Consider the following 22216-nt stretch of genomic DNA (forward strand, 5'->3'; position numbering starts at 1 on the left):
GAGGGGGCGGAGGAGGGGGCGGAGGAGTTGGTGTCGGCCGAGGAGGCGGCGGCGGAGGCGGCGGCGGCTCTGGGCGGCGGTGTGGTGGAGCGCGACGTCTCCGGTCTGCTCGACGCCATGTTTGCAGCGCCGGAATTTGAGGAGGAGGAGCGGGCGGGTCGAGCTGACGCGGCATGATAGCATGTGTCACTGGGTACGTCACATCGCGAGATGTGGCCCGAGAGGCGGGAGTAAATAAATAACAACGGACATCGGTCATCGCTCTAAAGGGGAAGGACCCTGAGTTGAACAGGGGTTGTGCGCCAAGCCCTCCTGCTCGGCTCCAGCGAGTAGACAAGTGTTGTCATCAACAGAGTAGAAGGATCTGACCTCGGGGCCGATGTGACCAAGCGCTGGTAGCATGGTTTTACCTCACACCCATGGTCTCGTCACAGTGTGCCGGCAGTCGCCGGGCCGTGCCGGCCGAGGGGGAGGAGCGAGGCGGAGGGGCGCGGGGCGCGACGCACCGCGCGTCGGGCAGCGCCAGCACCCAGTCCTTGATAGCTTGATTCTCGAGCCCCTCGCTCTTCCCCGCTGCTGAGGCCGGGCAAGCTGCGGACGGCCTTGCCGATCTCGTCAACCTTGAGGGGAGTGACGTCCTTGGCCGTGGCGATGACGACGATGCCCACGGTCGCCCTCGCCGCCGGCGTTGGCGCTTGGCGGGTTGGGTGCTGCGACGAGTCTACCCCTGGCGAGCTCGTATGCCCCGACTCCAAAGAAGAAAGGCGGCAGCGGAGAAAGCGACACCAACAACGAGGGGAACGGCCACAGCGGCCGTCGTGCAACGCTCGGCAAACGAGAGCAAGAGAGCGAATCGGGGAGAGCCGGAGCCCGGGGAGGACGGACAGTGGAACTCCGAGACCAGGGACTGACAAAGTGGTTGTATGTAGAGTCGTGGTGTGCAATGTCGTGTCCTCTAGCTCCGAGTAGAGGGGGCGTCCTGCAGTTAAGGGGAAACCAGTACGCGGGTCTAACCCCTCGAAGACCCGTGTTTACTTTATGGCCCCTTCCCTGCGAACGCGCACCCCCCCCTAGGGGTAGGCTGACGGTCAGGGCTCTCTTGTTGGAGTGGTGGTTGAGCCGAAAAAAAGAAATTCGTTTGGGACAACAGTGGTGGCAGCGACCAGCGCGCCGTCCTCGGTCCTCCCAAGCTCCCATCCCTCCCTTGGGGTGTCTGTTTTCTTTATTTCTTTCTTTCCTCGCACAACACGGGCACGAAAAAGAAGTGGGGGGCGGTAATTTAGGTCGCGCGGCCGTAGTCGTTAGTAGTCGTGTCGTCATCGTCATCACAATCCTTCCGACCCGCCACGCCTTCGCCTGGCGACGAGTAGTACGTTCTCTGGCGTCACGCTCGCGTCGACGAAAGTGCTCAGCCGCGCCTCGAAGCCGTGGCTCCGCAGGTACTCGGCCCGCGCCTCGTCGAGCACATCCTTCGCCCGTCGACCGACGTCCGCCTGTGGTTGTGAAGCGGACATAAGAGAGCGATAGGTCCAATGAGTGTGCGGGGTGCTGAAAGAAACTTGTCCGAGCGCGTGTATGCCGCATCTATTTCGGCCGCGCCCGCACGGTGCTCTCCTGCGCGTTCACGCCTCTCGAGCTGACGCGGCAGAGGCGCTCAAACTCGGCCGCGCCGAAGCCTGCAGTGCCTCAGTGTGTGAGGGCAGCCTCGTGACTAGCGGTGTGCATCTAGGGCCCCAGGCACCGTCAGCCAGCCCGGCGGAGCGCAGCGAGGGGCGGTTCACGAAGTCGCGCCAAGAGCACCGGTGGTGGCAGCAAGTCGCCAGCAGGAGCTCGAGCGGGTCGGCGCTCGCGGCGACGCTCGCCGCGACGCTCGCGCGCAACGCGTAGTCGCTCGCCGCGCCGCAGAGGTGCTTCGCCAGGACCTGGCGAGGTCGGGCGAGGTCGGCGGGCGGGATCGGGCGAGGTCGGGCGAGGGCGGGCGAGATCGGGCGAGGGCGGGCTGTGGGCGAGGGCGGGCGAGGGCGGGCGAGGGCGGGAGCAGGGGCGGAGAGACTACTCACCACCAGCCCGGACGAGGACGACGCGACCTCCTCTCGCAGCGCCGCGAGGTCGACGTGCTCGAGTCCAACCTGCGACTCTCACGCACGCAGAGCCGTCACGCCCGCACAGTGGCCAGCCCGTGGACTCGAGGCTCGCCTTCAGGCGCGTCACGCTCGCGAAATGGCCTTCGAGCGCCGTGTCTGCCGCGAGCCTGCCGTGGCCCGATCGGCCCTTTGGCTTGCTGCCCTGGTCGAGCAGCACCAGCGTGTCCGAGCGGACCGCGTCGCGGTGCGCCTCTGCGACCGCGAGGGAGAGCTCTCCGTTCCCCGCGCCGAGCTCGACGATGCAGCGTCCTGCAGGGCGAGGGCGAGGGAGCGAGGAGTGTGTGTGTGTGTGTGTGTGTGTGTGTGTGTGTGTGTGTGTGTGTGTGTGTGTGTGTGTGTGTGTGTGTGTGTGTGTGTGTGTGTGGAGAGAGAGAGAGAGAGAGAGAGAGAGAGAGAGAGAGAGAGAGAGAGAGAGAGAGGGAGGGAGGGAGGGAGGGAGGGGGGGAGGGAGGGAGGGAGGGAGGGAGGGAGGGAGGGAGGGAGGGAGAGAGAGAGAGAGAGAGAGAGAGAGAGAGAGAGAGAGGGGAAGGAGAGTGCCTCTGCCGAGGGCGCCGAGCTCTGCGAGCTGCTCGGCGATCGCGCGGCGCTGTAAGCGGTGCCGCTCGCGCTTGCGCTCGTTGACCCCGAGGCCGTCGGGCAGAGCCGAGCTTGCAGGCGCGTGCCAGAGCGTGCCAGAGCGCCGCTCGAGGCTGGCTTCGAGCAGCGAAGCAGCCTCCATCGTGAGCGGCTCCTCAGGCTCGTCCTCGCCGCCCTCTCCGGTGTTGACGCCTCGCACAAACCAGGTCTGCGCCTCCTGCCTGCGGATCTCCTCCAGGACCGGGCAGCGGAGAAGGTGCGCCGCCACCCGACCAGGCCGCAGCGGCGTATTGCAACCCGGGGTGGGGCACTGAACGAGCGCAGGCTGCACGAGCGCAGGCGCCGGAGCTGCACGTGCAGGCGACGGAAGAGGAAGAACGCAGAGCATGAGAAGCGGTCAGCTCGTCCTGCGCTCGGTCGCTGGCGACGCCTGAGGGTCGGAAAAAGAATTCGCACGAGTTTGTTCTTCTTTTTCAAGAACCTGCTCGTGCAGGTGTGGACCCTGTCCTCCTCCCCTATCCCTCGTTTGCTTGTCTGCTTCTTTTTCAAGATCGCCCAAGATCGGGACCATGTCCTTCTCCAAAGAAAGAAATCAAAGTTTGGCCGCGCGCCGGCGAGGCGAGCCGCCAACAGCAAATAGGCCGAAAGCTAAGAAGCACGGCGGGCACGCACGCTCCCTCTCACGACGGGATCGCGAGCTCGCCCTTGGACATGGCCAGCAGGCGGTCAAAGACCAGCGCCGGCTGGTCGCGCAGCCCCGAGTGCTGGAACTCGTTTGTGATCCAGAGCGAGGCGCGGTCGCCGAGCAGCGCGCCCGTCGCCTCCGAGAAAGCGCGCTCCACGTAGATGTCCTCGAACGAGACGAGCGCCGCCACCTTTGCGCCCCCGCGGCCGAGCGCCACTGCGTCGTAGAGCGGCCCCCAGTCCTCCTTGGCGGCGAGCAGCTCCGCGGCCGGCTTCAGCGGCCGCAGCCAGGCGTAGTCGTCGCCCATCCACGAGTAGACCATCTCGCCCGTCAGCTGCACGGGCGGCGAGCCGGGCTCGAGCCGCGTGGTGTAGTCCCACCCCTCGCCGAGCGACGCCTGCACCCGCTCCGCCGCCCAGCCGCTCGGCCCGCCCAGCCGGCCGCACTCGCCGCCGCCGCCGCCGCCGCCCCCGTCGCAGTAGATTGCCTCGTGCAGCAGCCAGTAGATCGGGTTCGTCTCGAAGTGCTGCTGCGCCGCCTCCACCTCGAGCAAAAAGAGGTCGGGCAAGGAAGAGGTCGCCTACAAGAGGAGGCTGCGAGAAGGCTCCAGGAGGGGCCCTACACGCCCGAGCAGCGGTCAGCTGGGCTCGCGTCGGGCAGCCCGTCGGCGGAGGGAGGCCGCGCCAGCTCGAGCAGGTCGTGCAGCGCCTCGAAGCCGGAGGCGGAGCCGAGCAGCAGGCCGAGCTGCAGGAAGCGGCGCGCCGTGAGCGTCCCGCCGCGCGGGAGGGGAGCGGGCGCGGCGTGCAGCCCGGCGACGAGCGAGCGGACCTAGACACTTCCTAGACACTTCCTAGACACTTCCTAGCGTGCAGCCCGGCGACGAGCGAGCGGACCAGCTCGACGTCCTGCGGGTAGCGCTGGTAGAAGCGCCGGTTCCGCTCCTGGCGGCAGGGGCGAGGCGAGGGCCGTGACCCGAGAGGGAGCGAGGCCGCCGGCCTCGGGGGTCGGCCTCATATCCATATTATATTTAGCCTCGCTACTCCCCATGTCTCCCCATATCTCCCCATATCTCGCCTCGGGGGTCGCCTCGCCGCACCTCCATCCGCTTGTACGTCGCCGCGTACACCTCGTCGGCAGTCCGGCCGACGGGCGCGAGCCCAAAGGTGAAGAGGGCGCGCTCGATCGCGTCGGGGAAGAGGGAGAGGTAGGTGAGGATGCAGAAGCCGCCAAAGGACTGGCCGAGCAGGCTGAGCTTCTTGCCGCCGCAGAGGGCCTCACGCACAACCTCGCAGTCGCGGACGATGGAGTCGGCCCGAAAGTGCTCGAGGTAGCCGGCCTGCGCCTGCGGGCCGCCCGGCAGCGCGAGCAGCTGCTTGGCGGTCACGGGCGTCGACCGGCCGGTCCCGCGCTGGTCGAGGAGGAGGACGCGGTGCGTTGCGAGAGCCGACTTGTCCCAGCCAGAGGCGGGGAAGGCTGGCCGCTTGGACGGGAAGCCCGGCCCGCCCTGGAGGTAGAGCAGGCACGGAAGGTCGTCGGCTGCCTTGGACGCGGCGACGAGCTCGCGCACGAAAAGCGAGAGCGAGCCGCCGTCAGGCTTGCTGTGGTCGAGAGGAACGGAGAGGAAGTGCTCGGTCACCTTGACGTCGCCAGGAAGCGTGGTGGCCGACATGGTGGTGAGCAGGCGGGCGACCGTTGGGCGGGCAAGCAGCGAGGACGAGCGCATGTCGGTGGTGGGCGCCGAGCTGGAGCGACCGGCGAGCGTCACCAGGTGGGCGGCGCTGGGCGGCGCTCAGAAAAGAATTTTAAAATCCTCGCACAACCTGGGCACGGGACTGGCGCGCACTGGCACTAACACAGGTACACCAGAAAAGAAGAATCCACTCCCTACGCGGGCCCGAAATCGCACAGACTCACACTGCGCGGTAATAATCAGGGTTACAGGGAGGGGCATTGATTGTGTCGCCTATCAACAAGAACTAATCCACATCCTCTGCGTGGGCCCGTGGGGTCCGTGGAAAGAGAGGGCAGACCGCGTTTGTTTTGTGGCGGTGGCGGCGGCGGTCGGTCGCGCAGCACATCCACATCCGTGCCCGACTCCGCTAGTCCTTCAGGATCTGACGAATGGAGACGCTGTGGGCGCAAGAGACGCTGAAGGGCCTCGCTGTGAACCTTAGAGACCACAGAACCCTCCTTTTCGCTCATCGCAGACACGCTGGACTATGAGCAACCCAGTGCGCACTCTCCTCATCGTGCTCGCCCTCGCGAGCGCGGCCCCGGTGCCGGCGCCCGAGGAGAAGGCGCTCGGCGACGGCGCCATCTTCAAGGCCGGCGTCCTCGCCGTCGCCGGCGACAAGGCGGACGCCGCGTCGATCCTTGCGGACAAGAAGGACGAGGTCAAGCAGGGCCTCAGAGAGGGCATCGAGGAGTACCACGACTACCAGGACTTCAAGGAGCAGCGCCGCGAGCAGGAGCAGGTCCGGCAGCCGGAGCGGCCGTACGGCGCTGAGGCTGCCAACCTCGACCAGCAGCGCCTCGCGCCGGAGGAAAAGGAGCTGGGCGACGGCAAGATCCTCGGCGCTGCCATGCTCGGCATGATGGGCGACCGGCAGGGCGCGGCGCACATCCTCCACCACAAGGCCGAGGAGGTGGCGGACGCCATGTCGGGCGACGACCGCACGCCCGGCCGCTGGGACGATGGCCGGCGCCGCCCTGATGGGTACGGCCCGGACTGGCACCCCGCGCCGCCGGGGTGGCGCCCGCCGCCCCGCTACCACGGCCCGCCTGGCCGATGGCACCAGGACTCTGCCCACTGGCACGGCGGCCGCTGGGACTACAGCTATGCATGAGGGGACAGGCGCGGCCTAGAGGAGAGGCTCCGTAGCTGCGCGACCGTGGGTGGGCGAGGACACGTGGGATGGATGGAGGGACGGAGCGAGAGAAGGAGGAATGATTGAGATGGTAGCTTTTATAGTGACAGCGTGTACACCATGACTCCGTGTCTATTCTTGTCTATGGCCATGTAGAAGGCTCTTTTACCCATCACCCATCAATGGGGGCCCCTCGCGTGATCTCGAGATCGGGGGCGATGGCTCGGATGGCTCGATCAACTCGGGCGTCCGTCCCGCCGCAACTCGGGGGGTTCATTGCTGATGTTCACCACGAGCGACCGCGCCCTGGTGCAGCTCTCCATCCAACGAGGGCTGGATTGGTCAGCCGAGCGCGCGCAGGTGCAGGAGCTCCTTCAGCTCCTGCGGGAACGAGGCGATGCCATTGAGGCACGCACCGTCGAGGCAGTCGCGGCGGCGCACGCGGCTCATTTGCGTGTGGCCCGGGCAGAAACACTGGCTGAGGGGCTGCGTGAAGCGAACGCGAGGCTCGACGCGGAGAACTCTCAACTTGAAGCTGCGTGGAAGGCAAACTCGGCCCAGGCGGTCCGGAAAGCGGCTGTTGAGGCCATTGCAGCGGAGTCGTCTCTCAAGGTTGTGAGGCATGAGGCGGTGTTGACGACTCAAATCATCAGGCAGGTGACGCAGGAGGCCGCGGCAGCAGTTGACGAGGCCCTACTAGAGGGCAAGGCCGTTTTGGAGGCAGAGCGGCGACGAAAGCAGGCCCACAGGGCCGTCGCACGGGAGGCGGCTCGCATCGGCGCCATCTTGCTGGCGGAGGAGGCGGCGGCGCGTCTGGAGGCGGAGACGACTGCGGATGTGACACTCATGGCGGCGGAGGAGGCGGCGACGATCGGGGCGGTTCGCTCGGTGGCCACTGCCACCGCCGCTTCGCTGGCTGCCGCCTACAGGGGCGTCTACGAGGCGGCTGGGGCTGAGGCGGCTCGCGTGGCGGCAGGGAGAGCGGCCTCGGTCGAGGAGGACGCGGCTCGCAAGACGGTCTACAAGGAGGCAGCGGCGGAGGCGGCTCTGCAGGCAACGGAGAGGGCGGCCGTGGCTCACATTATCAGGGAGCTGCGCCGCCGCCGGCGTTTGGTCGCGCCTGGCAAGGCTGCTTCAGCACGCCCGGTGGCGCAGGCGGCAGAGGCGGTAGCGGCGACGTCCCCCTATCGGGCGGAGTCGCACCTGATCGACATAGGGCCGTCGGGGGTCGAGTGGGCACGCAACCTCTTGGCAAATGAGGATGAACGCCGCCTCCTTTGCGCGATGGAGTTTGGCGCGGACGATCTCAACGGCAACGGGACGCTCGACCCGGAGGAGGCCTGGCTCTGCGTGACGAGAGTCTGTGACCGTGTGGGGCTCGAGCTGCCGCGATTGGAGCGGTGCGAGGAGCTCTTCGCGCGGTGCGATAAGAACAAGGACGGCGCCATTCAGCTGGACGAGTTCCAGCCCTTCTTCCGGACGCTGCTCGCGAGCGCCGTCAACAAGGCGGAGCGGGACGAGACGAAGGCAGCGGAGCTGGCGCGGCTCGAGGGGGAGATTGCAGCGGAGCAGGAGGCGGCATTCCAAGCTGCGGAGGCTGAAGCAGCGGAGCAGGCGAAGGCGGCCTGGGAGGCGTCACGCCGAATGGCCCAGCTCGAGGCCAAGGCGGTGGCGGCGCGCAAGGCGGCGGAGAAGGCGGCGTTGGCCGAGGCTGCGCTCAAGGCTCTACACGAGGAGGAGAGCGACGAGATCGACTCCGACACGGAGGCGATGGAGGCCGCGCTCAGCGAGCGGTTGACTGAGCAAGATCTGTCGCACCTGCAGCCGGCTGACCCGCCACCGATGCAAAAGAAGCTGACGATCGACGTTCCGGCGGGGGCGGCCGCGCCGCCGCTGCTGCGCCAACGGTCAAACCCCGTCTCGACGCTCAACGATGCGCTCAGCACGCGGCTGACAGAGTCACTCAACAAGGTGCTCGCCTACTTGCCCGCCACTCCGCTGCAGCACATGGCACGGGAGCTCCGCTGCTACCGGGGCCCGAGCAGTGCCAAGGCGGGGGCTTTGGCCTCCCGCCCTTCGCTGAGCCCGCGGCTGGAGGAGTACCTAGATAAGCACCTGATCCTCGCCGCGCTGCAAGAGATCGCCGCGGAGCTGCAGACCACAGTGGAGCGCGACAGGCTCAGCATGGACTCCCGCGCCGTCCAGACGCTCCTCGACAGAGTTCCAGCGATGCTCGACGACGCCGCCCGGCGTGCCGAGTTCTACAGGCGCTTCCGCATGCACTCTGCCAGCGAGGCGCTGCCGCTCAGGCCACTGCCGCTGCTGCCGCTGCCCATGTGACAGCACCGCAACAACAACACTACGTGTACGTGTACGTGCGCACTCGTGCACTCACTTTACGTGTTGGAGGGGAGATTGATGGAGTCATGTTCATGTGAGGGGTTTTGATTTCGCACACAAGTGAGATGACACACGTCTCTAATGTGCAGCGCCTTGCGAGGGCCTTCGCGTCTCGTCCACACTATCGAGCTCCCTTGCTTCTCTCGAAACGCAGAGTGCTGTTCCTCTCGAGCTCTTGGCTCAGCGCCACGCCTTTCCGATTTTGGACCTGCACAGACCAGGCGTAAGTGGCTCACTGAGTTCCAGAACCAAAAGTTTGCGGACCACTTGACGCCTTTCTTGACGTCGCAGCCGGTGTGCAAGCTCGTCTGATCGAATTCGCCGTTTGGGAGCATAGAGTAAAAGAGGAGCACGGCCAGGCGCTGTGGCTTGACGGCGAGGCCTCGGCTGCAGTCCAGAAAATCGCGCGGCTGTGGCAGCTTGCCAGCCCGCGGAAAGCCCGTCTCACCCCCCTCCTCGGGCTCGGACAGGTAGAAGAAGACGGTCAGCAGGCGGTTGCTCGCGTACCCCGATTCTCGGTCGCGGCCAGAGTACTCGCCGGGGTCGAAGAAGTCGTGGTGCGCGGTGTAGTGCTCGTTGGGTAGGTAGCGCAGCACCTGGATCTGCTCGGCGTGCGTCATCGGGATGCGGGTCAGCTGCTGCACGCGCCGGTCCAGCGGGAGGATCGCCTCATCCCAGAGCGGGTAGGACCACTGCGAGCTGGTGCGGTAGTCGGAGGAGCTTTTGCCGCGGTCGGCCTCCTTGAGCGAGACGCCGCTCTTGTGCATGTGACCGTCCGCACGCGACACGATGAGCTCCGCCTCTGCGGGCGTCAGAAAGTCCTCGGCGAGGAGCACGCGTGGCCAGAGCGAGAGCGTGGAGAGGCGCACACGCCGGTCTGCAGCGCCGTCCCCAACCGTCAGGTTTAGCTCGTGACCAACCTCGACAGCCGGCCATACCCACATGCCGCCCTCGAAGAGGAGGACGCAGGACGCCGCGAGGACATCTTCCGCGCTGCGGAGCCTCACTCCCAGCGGAGTGAAGAAGGCTGGCGGTTGGTGTAGCGAGCCGCGAGCGGGAGAGGCGAGCCGCCGCATCACGAGCGTCGCGAGGCTCTCCACCGACCCGCTCGCTTGGCCAGGCACTGCAATCGAGTGGCTCGGAGGCGGCCGCCGCTCGCGAGCCGCGCCGCCGGTCCAGCCGTCGGCAAACACGTCGAACCTTGCACGTGCACCCTCGGGCGCGTCTGAGACGGAGGGGCAGATGACGTGCATGCCGGGCGAGGGCTCCGAGGAGCTCAGGTGCGCCCACGGCGAGCAGGCTAGTAGGTCGGTCGCGGACGGTGCCGCCACGTCGTGCGCCACGCTCTCTGCTGCCGCGGCCAGCTCAATTTCATCAAGGCAGTGAGGGACCGCGTAGTGCTGACGCGCCTCTGACCCGACCTCGATCTCCGCCGCAAGCTCTCCCGTCTTTGTCCGAAGCCGCCACCTGTCGCCGGCGCGGGTGCCGATGGAAAACTCGCCAAGGGCATCGATGGCCCAGTAGCGTCGCTCGCTTGCGCCGTCAAAGTACAGGAGCTCCAGGTTGCCTCCGCGCTCATTGGCCACGGTCATTGAGACCCCGCCTTGGCGCGCCGGGCCAGCGTGGCCGCCGAGCTTGACCGGGCAGCGCTCGACACCGAGCGACGGGGCGTCGGCACTCGCGTCGTGCGTCGCCCGGTGCCCGCTCGCCCGGTCCGAGGTGGTGAGCCGGCCAAAGGCGATCGCGGACGGTGTCAACATGGCAAGGGCAAGGGCAAGGAGGCACTGCCGCATATGGCAGGCGAGGTACCCAGGTCGTCAAAGGCGATCGCGGAGACTGTCAAGATGGCCGAGGAGCCGCAGAGGGCAGATGGTGGCCGAGGGGGCAGCAGTAAAGGCCGCGCGCACTGGTTGGGGACGCACGGAAAACTTCGGCGGTGTGAAGAGGTCCGCCTCTCGCGCCCAAACCTTGTTTCTTATCAACCTATCTGTGAACGATTACGAAGGAGAGGGGAACGAGCAGGGAACGAGAGATGACACGCAGCATATCGCAATCTCCCTCAGGCAACCTCCGAGGTCGAGGCCGAGTATAGACAGCGAGCGCTGTGGCACTGAGGTGCTCCCAAACCGCACGCCGCCGCCCCTAATCCACCAAAAGTCGATCTCTCGCCCCTCTTGCGGCAGGCCAAGCGCTCTGTCCGCGAGCGTGGAGCGCTGGATCCACCCGCCACCAGGCTCTCGATGTTTGGCGCACGCTCTTCAAACACCTATTTGGAAGCACGCACGGAGCCGCCGGTGCTCACATTTCTCCAGCATGAGCGCGGTAGCACGTGCATAAACCTCTCGAGCGCGGGGCAGCACCAAAAGTATGCAAAGGCCGTGTCTCAAGCACGCTCGGCCGTCAACGCCCACAGCTCGACTTTCTCTCCGGGCACATTTGCTGAGGTCAACGCCGTGCGTCGCCGCTGCGACAAGATGCTCGTCAGCGTGGGTAACGAGCTCGCTCTCGCCCTCGGCCAGCTCGACGCCTCCGAGCCCACGGAAGCCGCCCTCGCCGCGCTCGAGCGGGCGTCGTGCTCTGCGGCGGAGGCCTTCTACAGGGCCTTCGGCGAGTACAACTCGGTGGTCAAGCAGGCGCTCGAGGAGTGCCACGCCTCCTCGTCGGCCTCGATGAGCCCCGACTGGCAGGCCATGCGCTGCTTCGACCTGCTCAAGAACTGCCTCGGCGAGATGCGGGCCTGGCTGTGCGGCGCCCTCGCACTGCCCAGAGCGGGGCTGGAGGGGCTCCCCGCGCGCGCCACCACCGACCTGCTCATCTGCTTGCGCGAGCAGCGGGCGCGGACAGAGGAGCTGCGAGCCCTCGCCCCGCCCCGCATGCTCGCGCTCCTCGGCGCCGCCGTCGAGATGGACCCGGAGCTGCGCTCGCTGCTCGCAAAGCTCGAGGAGTCGCTCGACGTGTGCACCGTCCGCAAGGCGGGCCTCATCCCGCCGCGCCTGTGGCGGCTCATCACGTCGCACATCGCAAAGATCGAGCAGCTGCAGGTCATGCTGCACAACTACGCCTCCTCGCCCAGCTCGCCGCGCAGCTCGCCGCCGCACTCCTGGCAGGGCTCGCCGCCGACGCCCCCCCGCCGGGCTCACGCCTCGTCACCGCCAGCTGCCTGCCAGACGACCCCGACCACCCAAGGCGCGGGCGGCACCGCGGCGCTGTCGCAGGAGGATGTCGCGGGCGCCGCCCTGGCCCTCCTCGGGGGCGTGCGTGGAGATGGCTTGCTGCAGGAGGACCTGCACGCGCTCTCGGGCGACCAGATCAAGCAGCTCCTCCTGCTGCGGCTCGGCGACTCGGAGGGTGCGCGGGCGTGCTCGCCCTCGGGGCGCCCCCAGGCTCCCGAGCTCGCGAACGCACCCGCGCTGGTGACGGCGGGCGACGCCGCGGGCGCGTGCGGAGGCTCCCTTTCGAGCTCCGAGCCGCAGGTGACTCGCGCCGACCTCGACGACCTCGTCTTCCGCGGCCGGCTGGGGAGCGGCTTGGGCGGCTCCACCTACCTCGCCGAGTGGCGCGGGGAGGTGGTGGCGGCCAAGGTTTTCAGCGGGCGGGGGGACGCCTTCGCGAGCTGGAACGTCGAGGTCGGCATGCTGGCGGGGCTTTCGCAGCCAGGCCACCCCAACGTGGTCCGGCTCCTCGGCGCGGTGGAGGAGAGGCTCACGCGCTGCGTCATCCTCGAGTACTGCGACGGCGGCGACCTGCAGCAGGCGCTGCAGCGGCCGACGCCGCGCCGCTTCTTCTTCCGCGTCGCATCGGGCGTCGCCGCCGGCCTCACCTTCCTGCACGCCAACGGAGTGATGCACCGCGACCTCAAGTCGCCAAACGTGCTGCTGCACGGCGAGCACGGCGTCAAGATCGCCGACTTCGGCCTCGCCGCCGGCGTGCAGCCGACGGGCTTGACCCGCACGCACTGCTTGGGGCGCGAGGTGCTCACGCCAGAGACAGGCGCGCGCAAAGGCACGAGTGGGCGCTTCCCGCAACGGTACGCACATCCACCCCCCCGTCCCCAATCCTGCACTTGCAGGCACCTACCGCTGGATGGCGCCCGAGATCGTGATGCACGAGACCTACTCCAAGAGCGCGGACGTCTTTTCGTACGCCATGATCCTCTTCGAGCTCATCACACACACCGTCCCCTTCTCCGACCGCTCGGCGCTGCAGGCCGCCGTCTCCATCGGCCTGCAGGGAAAGCGGCCCCGCCTCCCCGCTGGCACGCCCACGCTGCTGCGCGACCTCGTCGAGAGCTGCTGGGCCGAGGACATCGCCAGCCGCCCGCGCGCGCTGCACCTCGAGTCGCAGGTGGCTTTGCTCGAGTCGACCCTCTCCCCCTCCGACCGCGAGTGGCTCGAGTGCCCGCTCGGCAATCCGGTCCTCAAGGAGGAGCCGCCGCCGCCCAACGACAACAGCGGAGCGCCGCTCGCCGTGGCGGAGCGGCGCCGGCGGCGCTCGCACCAGTTCGGAGTGTGCTCGGGCGGCATCATGGCCAGCAACCAGGGCCGTGAAGCGCCTCCGCCGCCGCTGCTGCTGAAGCCGCCGCCACGCCCGCTGGCGCAGCCGCCGCCGCCGCCGCCGCCGCCGCCGCAACCGTCGCCTAGGCGCCACCGGCTTCCCGCACTGCCGTGTATAGCAGCTTCGCCCCCCTCGTCGACCGATACGATCCCGTCTTCGCTGTCGAGCCAGGAGGAGATGGTTACGCTCACGGCGGAGCTGGGGGCTCTCCGGGAGGTTGCCCTGGCCAGCAGCAGCACGTAGGAGCGAGGCGTCAGAGGCGAGCACGCTGGGGCTCCGGCGCTGGATTCCTTGGAGGCGGCGCTGGCTCCTCCCCCCCGCCCCCCCTCCCCTCGAGCGCCGTGGCGTTTGCCACTCTGTTGCCACACAAATCCGGGCAGCTCTAGGCCCCGGTTGATTCTCCCCCTTGCCCGGCCCGGGTCTCGGGTCGGTCGGTTGAACCGAGCTCTCTCGATGCCCACTGTACACTTGCTTGCGCATGAATTCTTTTAAAAATCCGTCTTGTCCTTTCGCCTGTGGAAACGACCAGGGCTCCCTTGAACTCCCACTCGATACCTCCCTAGTCTCAGCCCACTCTGAGCTACTATTTGCGGCGCTATTGGGTGGAGACTCTCGAGCCGCGGTGCAGTTTGCTTCTTTGCTTCCCGCAAGCCACAGAGGCCCCACCCGAGAACAAAGGAGGAGTCAGAGGGATGGCGGTGGGTGGAACAGAAACCAGAGGGCTGCAGGCCCACAAGCAGAGGAGCCAGCAGGGTCCTCGTGGCAGGAAGGCGCGCGGGCGAAGGTCGGAGTTTCCGAGAGGCCGCGGGCCCCCACGCCTAGGCTAGGCATTCTCGCGGCTGGTTCACCCCTAGCCATGAACTCCCACTCGATACCTCCCTAGTCTCAGCCACGAGGACTATTTGCGCTATTGGGGTGGAGACTCTCGAGCTCGCGGTGCAGTTTGCTTCCCATCACGAGGCGAAGCCGAGTGCGCCGCGACGAGGGTCTCTGCCGGCACCCTTTGGGTCCCCTCTAGTCGCGAAGCGGCTGTGCCGAGGGGCCCTCGCGCGCAACTGTGTCGCCCTTCGGACCTGTACCTGTCCTGTCTTGTCCGGTCTCTTTTTTGTCCTGGCGGGAAACAGCCCAGCGCGGCGCGGTTGCCTGCTCCTTCTGCCACACCGACCCTCGCGCATGTCGGCTTCCTCCTCCGCCTCAACCACCGACAAGCGGCCTTGGCTCTAGGCCCCGGTTCGCGGTTGATTCTCCCCCTTGGCCTTGCCCGGCCCGGGTCTCGGGTCGGTCGGTTGAACCGAGCTCTCTCGGTACCCACTGTACACTCGCTTGCGCATGAATTCTCCTTGCAAAATTCGTGCTTGCGCATGAATTCTCCCTGTAAAATTCGTGGTGTACCTGTGTTGGTGCCAGTGCGAGCCAGTCCCGTGCCCAGTGTTGTGCGAGGGACCTGGAGCACTTGGAGCACTTGGAGTGCAGTCATTAGCCTCACATCCAGGGCCGGGGAGCTGAGGAGCGCACCCAGCGGGCCGGATGATCGGCATCGGGTTGCGGGCAAGAAAGCCCTAGCCCCGGGGGTGCGCGTTCGCAGGGAAAGGGCCGTAAAGTAAACACGGGTCTCCGAGGGTTGGCCCCGCGTACCGGGTTTCCCCTTAGGACGCCCCCTGGCTTGCAAAATTCTTTGGGAAAAGGAAATTCTTTTCCCTCGGTGTACGAAGGTGGAGTGCCAGCGCGCCGACTGTGTTAGTGCCAGTGCGCGCCAGTCCCGTGTCGGCGCTTTCATACGTCATCCTGCAGCTGGGCAGCGAGCAGCGCCTCCCCGCCTGCCGAGCAGCGCCTCTAAGGCTACAGCAGCCTCGGGATTGCTGCCAGCTGCGATGCGCCGACCACTCGCGATGGCGGCCGTCTGCGCCCTGGCGCTTCCGCTGCTCGCTCTGCCTGGGCCAGCCGGGACGCAGAGCGCAGCTGTCGGCAGGACGGCCTGGTCGATTGCGGTGATGGGTGGGTTCTGGGCGTTTGAGCTGCTTCCGATCGCGGTGACGGCGCTGCTGCCGCTCTTCCTCTTCCCGCTCCTCGGCATAATGCCCGCGCAGGCGGTCTCGCAGTCCTACTTTCAGGACAAGAACGTGCTCTTCTTTGGCGGTCTCGTCGTCGCCGCCGCGCTGGAGTGCGTGCGGGCGCACGAGCGGATCGCGCTCACCACGCTGCTGCTCTTTGGGACGCGGCCGCGGCAGCTGCTACTCGGCTTCATGGCCGCGACCGCCTTCCTGTCGATGTGGATGAACAACACGGCCACCACCGCGATGATGATGCCGATCGCGGAGGCGGTGCTGTCCTCGCTCGAGGAGACGGCCGGCGCGTGCGAGGGCAGCGGCCGCGCCTCGGGCCGGCGGGCGCTGCGAGAGTCGCTCGGCAAGGCGCTGATGCTCGGCGTGGCATGGTCGGCAAACATCGGCGGGATGGGCACGCTGACGGGCACGGGCCCGAACATCGTGCTCGCCGGCGGCTTCGCCACCATGTTTCCAGAGGCGCCCGCTCTCTCCTTTGCGGCTTGGCTCGCCTTCGCCACGCGCCTGGCTCGCTCCTCGTCACGAGCAGTGAGTGGCTCGCTAGTCGTGAGTAGGCTCGCCTTTGCCACGCCGGTGGCCGCAGTCTGCCTGCTGGTGGCGTGGGCCCTCCTCTCCGTCCGCCACCTGCCCTCCTCCGACGCCGGGTACAATGCCAAGGCAACGTACGCCCTCCTCGTCGAGAAGCGGCGCAGCCTCGGCCCGCTCTCGTGGAGGGAGGCGGCCGTCCTCTTCCTAGACACTTCCCAGACACCTCCTAGACACTTCCTAGGCCCGCTCTCGTGGAGGGAGGCGGCCGTCCTCTCCGACTTCAGCCTGCTCGCCCTGCTCTGGGTCACGCGCCAGCCGGGCTTCGTGCCCGGCTGGGGCAGCTGGTTCGACGGCTACGCCACCGACGGCACCACCGCGGCCCTCATGGCGACGCTGCTCTTCGCGCTGCCCGCCTCGCCGCCCAGCACTTCGGCCTGCTGCAAGGGCCTCGCGAGCCGCATGCCCGCCGCCGGCCGCCGCCGCGCCAGGCTTGCCGAGTTCGCTTCGACGACGGAGCTCGAGCCTCGGCCGCCCTCCGACGAGTTGCCGACCCCCTCCCCTCCCCCCGCATACGTCCCCCCTGTCGCCGCGCCGAGCGCAGCCGCCGGGGTGCAGGTGGTGGCGGGGGCGGGGCAGGCGGGGGCGGGGCAGGCGGGGGCGGGGCAGGCGGGGGATGGCGCCGAGCTCGAGGCGGGGTCGGCGAGGGCGGGGCCAGTCGAGGCGGGGTCGCTCGTCAGCTGGCCGGAGATCGAGGCGCGAGTGCCTTGGGGCGTGCTGCTGCTGCTCGGGGGAGGCTTCGCCCTCGCCGACGCCTGCCGCGTCTCCGGCCTCTCGGACCTGCTCAGCGAGCACCTCGACCCGCTCGCGTCGCTGCCCCCGCCGCTCGTCGTCCTCGCCCTCATGGCGCTCGCCTCGCTCGCGACCGCCTTCGCCTCCAACGTCGCCACCGCCTCCATCCTCCTCCCCGTCGTCGGCGCGCTCGCCGTGTCTCAGGTCTCTCTCCCTCCCGACCGATGCGTCCTCGGCACAAGGGCAGCCGGCGCCCCATCTCACCAATCGCCTCCTCCGCCCCTCTTCCCCAGGGATGCCACCCGCTCCTTTACATGGCGCCGGTGGTGCTCGCCGTCTCGCTCGCCTTCTCTCTGCCCGTCTCGACCCCGCCCAACGCGCTCGCCTTCGCCTCGGGCCGCCTCTCCGTGCGCGACATGGCGCCGCTCGGTGCGCTCCTCAACGTGGCCTGCTGCGCCGTCGTCTTCCTCTTCCTCTTCACCACGGGAGAGGTCATCTTCGGGCTCGGCTCGCAGCCCGCTTGGGCCGCCGGAATACGCGAGCCGCCTCCGCACGCGCCGCCGCCGCCGCACAACGCAAGTCACAACGCCTCGGCCGGGTGAGTTGGTCCGGACGTCGTGATTTTTACGTACTACGGCGCTAAGAGCGCGAGAACAACCGGCATAGGCGAAAACCTCGTCGAAGTACGAAAAGTCAAAAGAAGTAGCCCCCGGTCGAACACCCCCCCCCAAACAAATAAATTCCCCCTTCGAGCTGAGAGGATTTGGGATTTCAGTCCCGCGCAAATTCGTCATCAACGATGGGGCCAACGGCCGAAAAGCGCCGGTAAGCAAGGACGATGGAGGTGCGTCTTTCCCATGCTCGCGCGCCCCCCGAGCGCGAACTATGCACGGGCCCGGCTCGCCCGCTTGGGGATCCACCCGGCACACCCCCGCCCCCCACCTGCCGGCTTACCTGCCGTCAGTTCGCGCCGGATGGCCCACAACTGTCAGCAACACAAATCCACCAGTTTTGGGGCTGCCTTCAGCCTCGCCTCACAGCCGACGTTCTGGTCGCACGCGGGTTCTTAAGGGTCGCACATGCCGGCCATGACGTCTGCCAACCGGCCGTTCGCAGGCGGTAGCTTCGCACGCCCCCGACAACTCCGAGAATGACCCGCACGAGAAGTGCGCGTCGGCGGCGCACTTTTCCTCCCAGGCTGTGGCTGCTGCCTTGGCCTCAGTGGCGACCCAGGAGGAGCCGAGCGCCGTGGCGCTGGCCGTGGCTTGCCCCGTGGGCGGCCTCACCCTCTCGCACGTCGCCTACCTCCTCAATTTGGCCACTAAGATGGCGAAGGCGACGGACGGGCTCTCTCACAACAAGGCCTTGATCTTTGCCCGCTGGGTGGCCACCTGCGCGGCGGCGAGCGCGAGCGGGCCGGTGTCCTTGCCCATGTGCGCCAGCCCCGCGGTGAGGTCGCTCTGGCAGGCATGCGAGCGCCACGTCAAGGACTACAACAAGCGCCGCGAGTTGGTGCGCTCGCGCCTCCGCATGGCGCGCCAGCGCGGCGGCAACACCCAGGCCGAGGCCGAGCGGGCGATGCGCGCGCTCGAGATCGAGTCGGCGACGCGCTTCGTCTTCCCCAAGATCACCTCGACCGCGGCCGACGCGGGCGGCGGCGGCGGCGGCGGCGGCGCCGCCGCAGCAGCAGAGATCCCCGCCGACCTCAAGCTCCTCGCGTTCGCGATGGGGACGCACGAGCGGCTCGGCGCCTCGAGCGCCGTGCGTCTCCTCGACATGGACGCGCTCGGGCTCATCGCCGCGGCGGTGCGCGGGAGGCGCCCGCCGCCGCCGTCGGAGGTCGTCAAGCTGCGGCGGCTCGCGGCGCGGCAGCAGCGCGAGATCGACTACCAACGCAGCCTCCTCTCGCGCGCCGTCACGGACCTCGGCCACCGCGACCGCCGCCGAGCGCGAGCGAACGATGTTTGCGCGCGTGAAGCGGCGCGCCGACCGCGGCGGCATCGCGCGGCACGACACGCGGATGGGCGCGGTGCTCGCCGAGCGCGACGGGACCGTCGAATGGCTGCGCGACAAGCCGGCGGGCGAGAAGATTTGGCGGCTGGCGGCGCGGCGCTGGCGCAAGGGGTCGGGGTCGCGCACCATGCAGCAGGAGCGCGAGATCAAGGGCGCCTTGAAGGCGCCCGAACGCGAGGCGAAGCTGGAGAAGAAGCGCGGCGGGAGAAAGAAGAAGGCGGAGGAGCTGGAGCGGCTCAAGGCGTGCCGCCCCGCCCCGCGCCGCAGCCCTCTCGCGCCTGCTCACCGCACCGCGTGCGTTCGTAGGGCATCTCGCTCGCGCGCAAGTACTCGGAGCTCAAGAAGATGGGCAACGAGAGGCTGGCCGAGCAGCTCAAGTTCTACAAGCTGATTGAGAAGAAGACCGGCTTCAAGACGACAGGCGCCGCCGCTTGGGTTGCTCCGTAGTAGTAGTTGAGATTGTCACCGGCGCTCTGTCCTGGTAGGCACGGGGCCGGAGATGCGGACGCAGCTGCAGTCGCTGATCTTCGAAAAGTTCGGGCTCGGCTGCAATGACCTCGCGGAGGGTGACGCGGGGACCGACGGGCGCGAGTCGGACGGGCTGCGCCGCAAGGGGTGCCGCGAGACGGTCGTCGGCGGCGGGGCCAAGAAGAAGAAGGCGAAGCGGAAGCGCGGCTGGGTCTACCTCAACGACTGGGGGTGGGACCCGACGGACGGCTGATTGGCAAGATGGTTGCCGACGGCGGGGACGTGCCGGGGCGGGAGGGGGAGGAGATCGCGGCGGGGACGGTGCTCTACAAGGTGCTGTGGGAGGGCTGGCCCCCGGAGATCGCGACGTGGGAGGAGGAGGACCAGGTGCCGTGCGGGGAGGTCGACTTTGTCGCTGACTACGAGGCGGCGCTCGAGGCGGAGGAGGAGGACGATGACGAGGAGGGCGAGGAGGGCGAGGGCGAGGACGCTATGGAGGCCTAGGCGCGGAGGATGCCGCTGTGTGCGCTGAGACACGCTCGTACGTGTGTGCTGGAGCCGGTCTGTTGGGTGTGAATGTGAACACTGACCCTCACCTAGGTATGTAGTAAGGGTTGGTCAACCATGTGGGTGTCTATGTGTTTCTCTCGGGCATTAGATTCTTATTTCATCGTCAAAATGCCCCCATATTCACTTCCCAAAATCGCGACCCGGGGTGTTCGACCGGGCTAAAAGAAGAAACGCCCGGGCTAACAATATACAATAATGGGGTAGACGTCAGCTCTCCGGCGGCGCATGTGTCTCTCCCGCTGCAGGGAGGAGTCCTCGAATCGTGACTCGTCTCCGCCGCTTGGGCTGCACCAGCTCGAGCAGCCCGGCGGGCGGGTCGATGAGCACGAGCCCGGCGTCGGTGTCGACGGCCGGCACGATCTCCTCGACGTACGGCACGAGGACCGTGTCCGCGTCGTCGGGGAGCTGGTCGAGCCGCTCCGGGGGGGCGTCGCCGCCGTCGGGCGACGGCGGGAAGAGCGTCACCTCGAGGAGGTCGTGGCCCACGCCCGCGGAGCTCAGCTCGAGCGCCGGCACCACGCCAGACACGAGCCCGACTGGCTCGCCCGCTAGCTCGGCCAGCGACGCCGCGTCGGGCGGCGCGTCGCGGTCTAGGCAGACGACGCGGAGCCCCTCGAGCTGCCACGAGAGCAGCTCTCCCTCCTCGAGCCCCTCCGGCTCCTGCTCGCGCCGCACGTACAGCGTCGACCCCTTGAGCGCCGCCGCCTCCTCCCGCGCCTCGACGCCTGCGATCCGCAGCAGAAACGCGCCCGCGCCGGGGCCGCGCCGGCCAGAGAGGAGGCGCACCTGCCGCGGCGCCCGGCGGCGCGGCCGGCGCAGCCAGCCCACGCCCGGGCGGCACAGCCGCTCCTCCGCAAAGTCGGAGTCGGAGAGCACCCGGACCACGCCTTGCGTGCCGTGCGCCCCGACGATGCGGCCAACCTCGCTGAAGCCAAACGTGGACGGGTCGCGTTGGTCGACCTGCGCCGCGTCGGGGTAGAGCCAGACGCCGCGCTCCCGGGGCAGCTCCGCCGCCGCTGCCGCCGCCGCCGCCGCCTCGGCGCCGCCGCTCCTCTGCTCTGGCGGCGCAACCCTGCTAAAGCGCAGAGTCTCGGCGACCCGCTCCGCCTTGCTGAAGTGCGCGTACTTGTTGCGCTTTGCCCGGGCCGGCTTGGCGGGCGGCGGGTCGGGAGAGAGAGCGCTGAGGAGGGAGAGGGCAATGAGCATCCGTCGAGCGAGCGAGCAGCGGCCGGGGCGCGGCGCACCCCGGAGCACAGAGAGAAAAGGAAAACGTATCTAGCTAGGGGTCAGGGCTCTCTAGCCCGTAGCCCGATCCCGATCATCCGGCCCGCTGGGTGCGCTTCTAAGCTCCCCGGCCCTGGATGTGAGGCTGCCGACTGCACTCCAAGTGCTCCAAGTATGCCCTCTTGGAGAGACAGAGATATTTTTAAAGCGGCGCTTCACTTGAATGGCGTTCGCTTCGGCCGGCCTGCCGCCGCCGGCGCTCAACGCTGCCGCTGCCGAGGGCGCGGCGCGCGGCCGCGACGGCGCGCAAGAGGCCGATGATGGCCAGAGACTCGGCGTGAAGCGCCGCCTCGACGGCGAGCTCGCGAGCGCGCGCGTCAACGACGACGACGCCAAAGAAGGCGACACCATTATGGTGGACGCCGCACAGATGGCCGCTGCGGCGGCCGCCGGCACCGACCGCGGCACGAAGCGCCTGCTGCACGTCGCGCTCGCGGCGCGCGACGGCTCGCACATCCCGGACATCCAGAACACGACGGCGCTCGTCACCGAGATTCGACAGCTTCTGAGGAAGACGCCAGGCTGCGAGAGGTTTAAAGTTTGCGGGGGGGGACAGCTTTGCGCGGTCGACTTCAATTTTGGGGGGTTTACGACGGTTTTGGGGATCCTGCCGACGCGCTACACCTACAGTGGTTAGCCCCACTGCACATAAATAAGATGGACACCTCAACGGGAGGGCCCTCGCAGCAGCCGGGGCCGACGCCTGCAGCCTTAGTCTTGGCCCGATCCGGCGGTATGCCACGGGTAGGCGCGTTGAGGCTTGCCGCCTCCTCGGCGCCAACGCGGCCTGTGCCGCAGCGTGCGATTGCTGCCAGACAAGAGGAGGAGCAGAGCCGCTTGGCGATAGGGCCAGGCAATCGCATTCGCCCCGTGGGCGTTGCGGACTCGAGCAACACCCGGGTCGAGGTTGCTGCGCCTCGTGGCGCAGTGATGCAGCATCGCACGCTCGTTGCGGGGGATGGAGCATCGGCGGCAGCCGGAATCCTGGCCCTGTTCACGCGCGCGCGAGACGTGCAGACAGGGTTGCCAGGTGAGACACACACCGCATCCCGCGCACGCGGAAGTTTTCTTTTTTCAGTACCTGTGTTAGTGCCAGTGCGCGCCAGTCCCGTGCCCAGTGTTGTGCGAGTGAGTACTTGGATGGAGCACTTGGAGTGCAGTTATCAACCTCACCGGGGAGCTAAGAAGCGCACCCAGTTGGCTTTTGTCGCCTTTTGTGGTGCTAGTCCGTGCCAGTCTGCTGTGAGAAGCAGGTATTTCTTTTTTACAGACTGC

The 22216-nt window shown here is 67.9% G+C and overlaps 6 protein-coding genes across 6 annotated transcripts; 3 read left to right on the forward strand and 3 right to left on the reverse strand.

Moving 5' to 3' along the window:
* Positions 1-3689: 3689 nt before the first annotated feature.
* On the reverse strand, positions 3690-5171 carry EMIHUDRAFT_437595 (proline aminopeptidase; the record flags this gene model as incomplete). Its single annotated transcript, XM_005764033.1, has 4 exons — positions 4502-5171; positions 4299-4346; positions 4057-4233; positions 3690-3985 (listed from the first exon to the last, which is right to left on the reverse strand). Coding segments are annotated over exons 1-4 (1146 nt in total), but the record flags the coding sequence as incomplete, so codon positions are not given.
* Positions 5172-5617: 446 nt separating this feature from the next.
* On the forward strand, positions 5618-6270 carry EMIHUDRAFT_452419 (hypothetical protein; the record flags this gene model as incomplete). Its single annotated transcript, XM_005764034.1, has 2 exons — positions 5618-6121; positions 6204-6270. The coding sequence occupies exons 1-2, from the start codon at positions 5625-5627 to the stop codon at positions 6268-6270; spliced, it is 564 nt and encodes a 187-aa protein (XP_005764091.1). The 5' UTR covers positions 5618-5624.
* A 2647-nt stretch (positions 6271-8917) lies between these two features.
* EMIHUDRAFT_55595 (hypothetical protein) lies at positions 8918-9562 on the reverse strand (the record flags this gene model as incomplete). The annotated part of the gene is made up of 1 exon (XM_005764035.1): positions 8918-9562. A coding segment is annotated over one exon (645 nt), but the record flags the coding sequence as incomplete, so codon positions are not given.
* A 2622-nt stretch (positions 9563-12184) lies between these two features.
* Positions 12185-12992, forward strand: EMIHUDRAFT_54864 (hypothetical protein; the record flags this gene model as incomplete). The annotated part of the gene is made up of 2 exons (XM_005764036.1): positions 12185-12598; positions 12675-12992. Coding segments are annotated over 2 exons (732 nt in total), but the record flags the coding sequence as incomplete, so codon positions are not given.
* A 2216-nt stretch (positions 12993-15208) lies between these two features.
* EMIHUDRAFT_41435 (hypothetical protein) lies at positions 15209-17136 on the forward strand (the record flags this gene model as incomplete). The annotated part of the gene is made up of 5 exons (XM_005764037.1): positions 15209-15821; positions 15873-16012; positions 16079-16314; positions 16555-16810; positions 16900-17136. Coding segments are annotated over 5 exons (1482 nt in total), but the record flags the coding sequence as incomplete, so codon positions are not given.
* A 2728-nt stretch (positions 17137-19864) lies between these two features.
* Positions 19865-20863, reverse strand: EMIHUDRAFT_104721 (hypothetical protein; the record flags this gene model as incomplete). The annotated part of the gene is made up of 1 exon (XM_005764038.1): positions 19865-20863. One exon carries the CDS (start codon positions 20861-20863, stop codon positions 19865-19867), a length of 999 nt encoding a protein of 332 aa, XP_005764095.1.
* Between the last annotated feature and the right edge of the window lie 1353 nt (positions 20864-22216).

The sequence above is a fragment of the Emiliania huxleyi genome, assembly GCF_000372725.1.
Source record: "Emiliania huxleyi CCMP1516 unplaced genomic scaffold EMIHUscaffold_61, whole genome shotgun sequence".
Classification (NCBI taxonomy): Eukaryota; Haptophyta; order Isochrysidales; family Noelaerhabdaceae; genus Emiliania; species Emiliania huxleyi.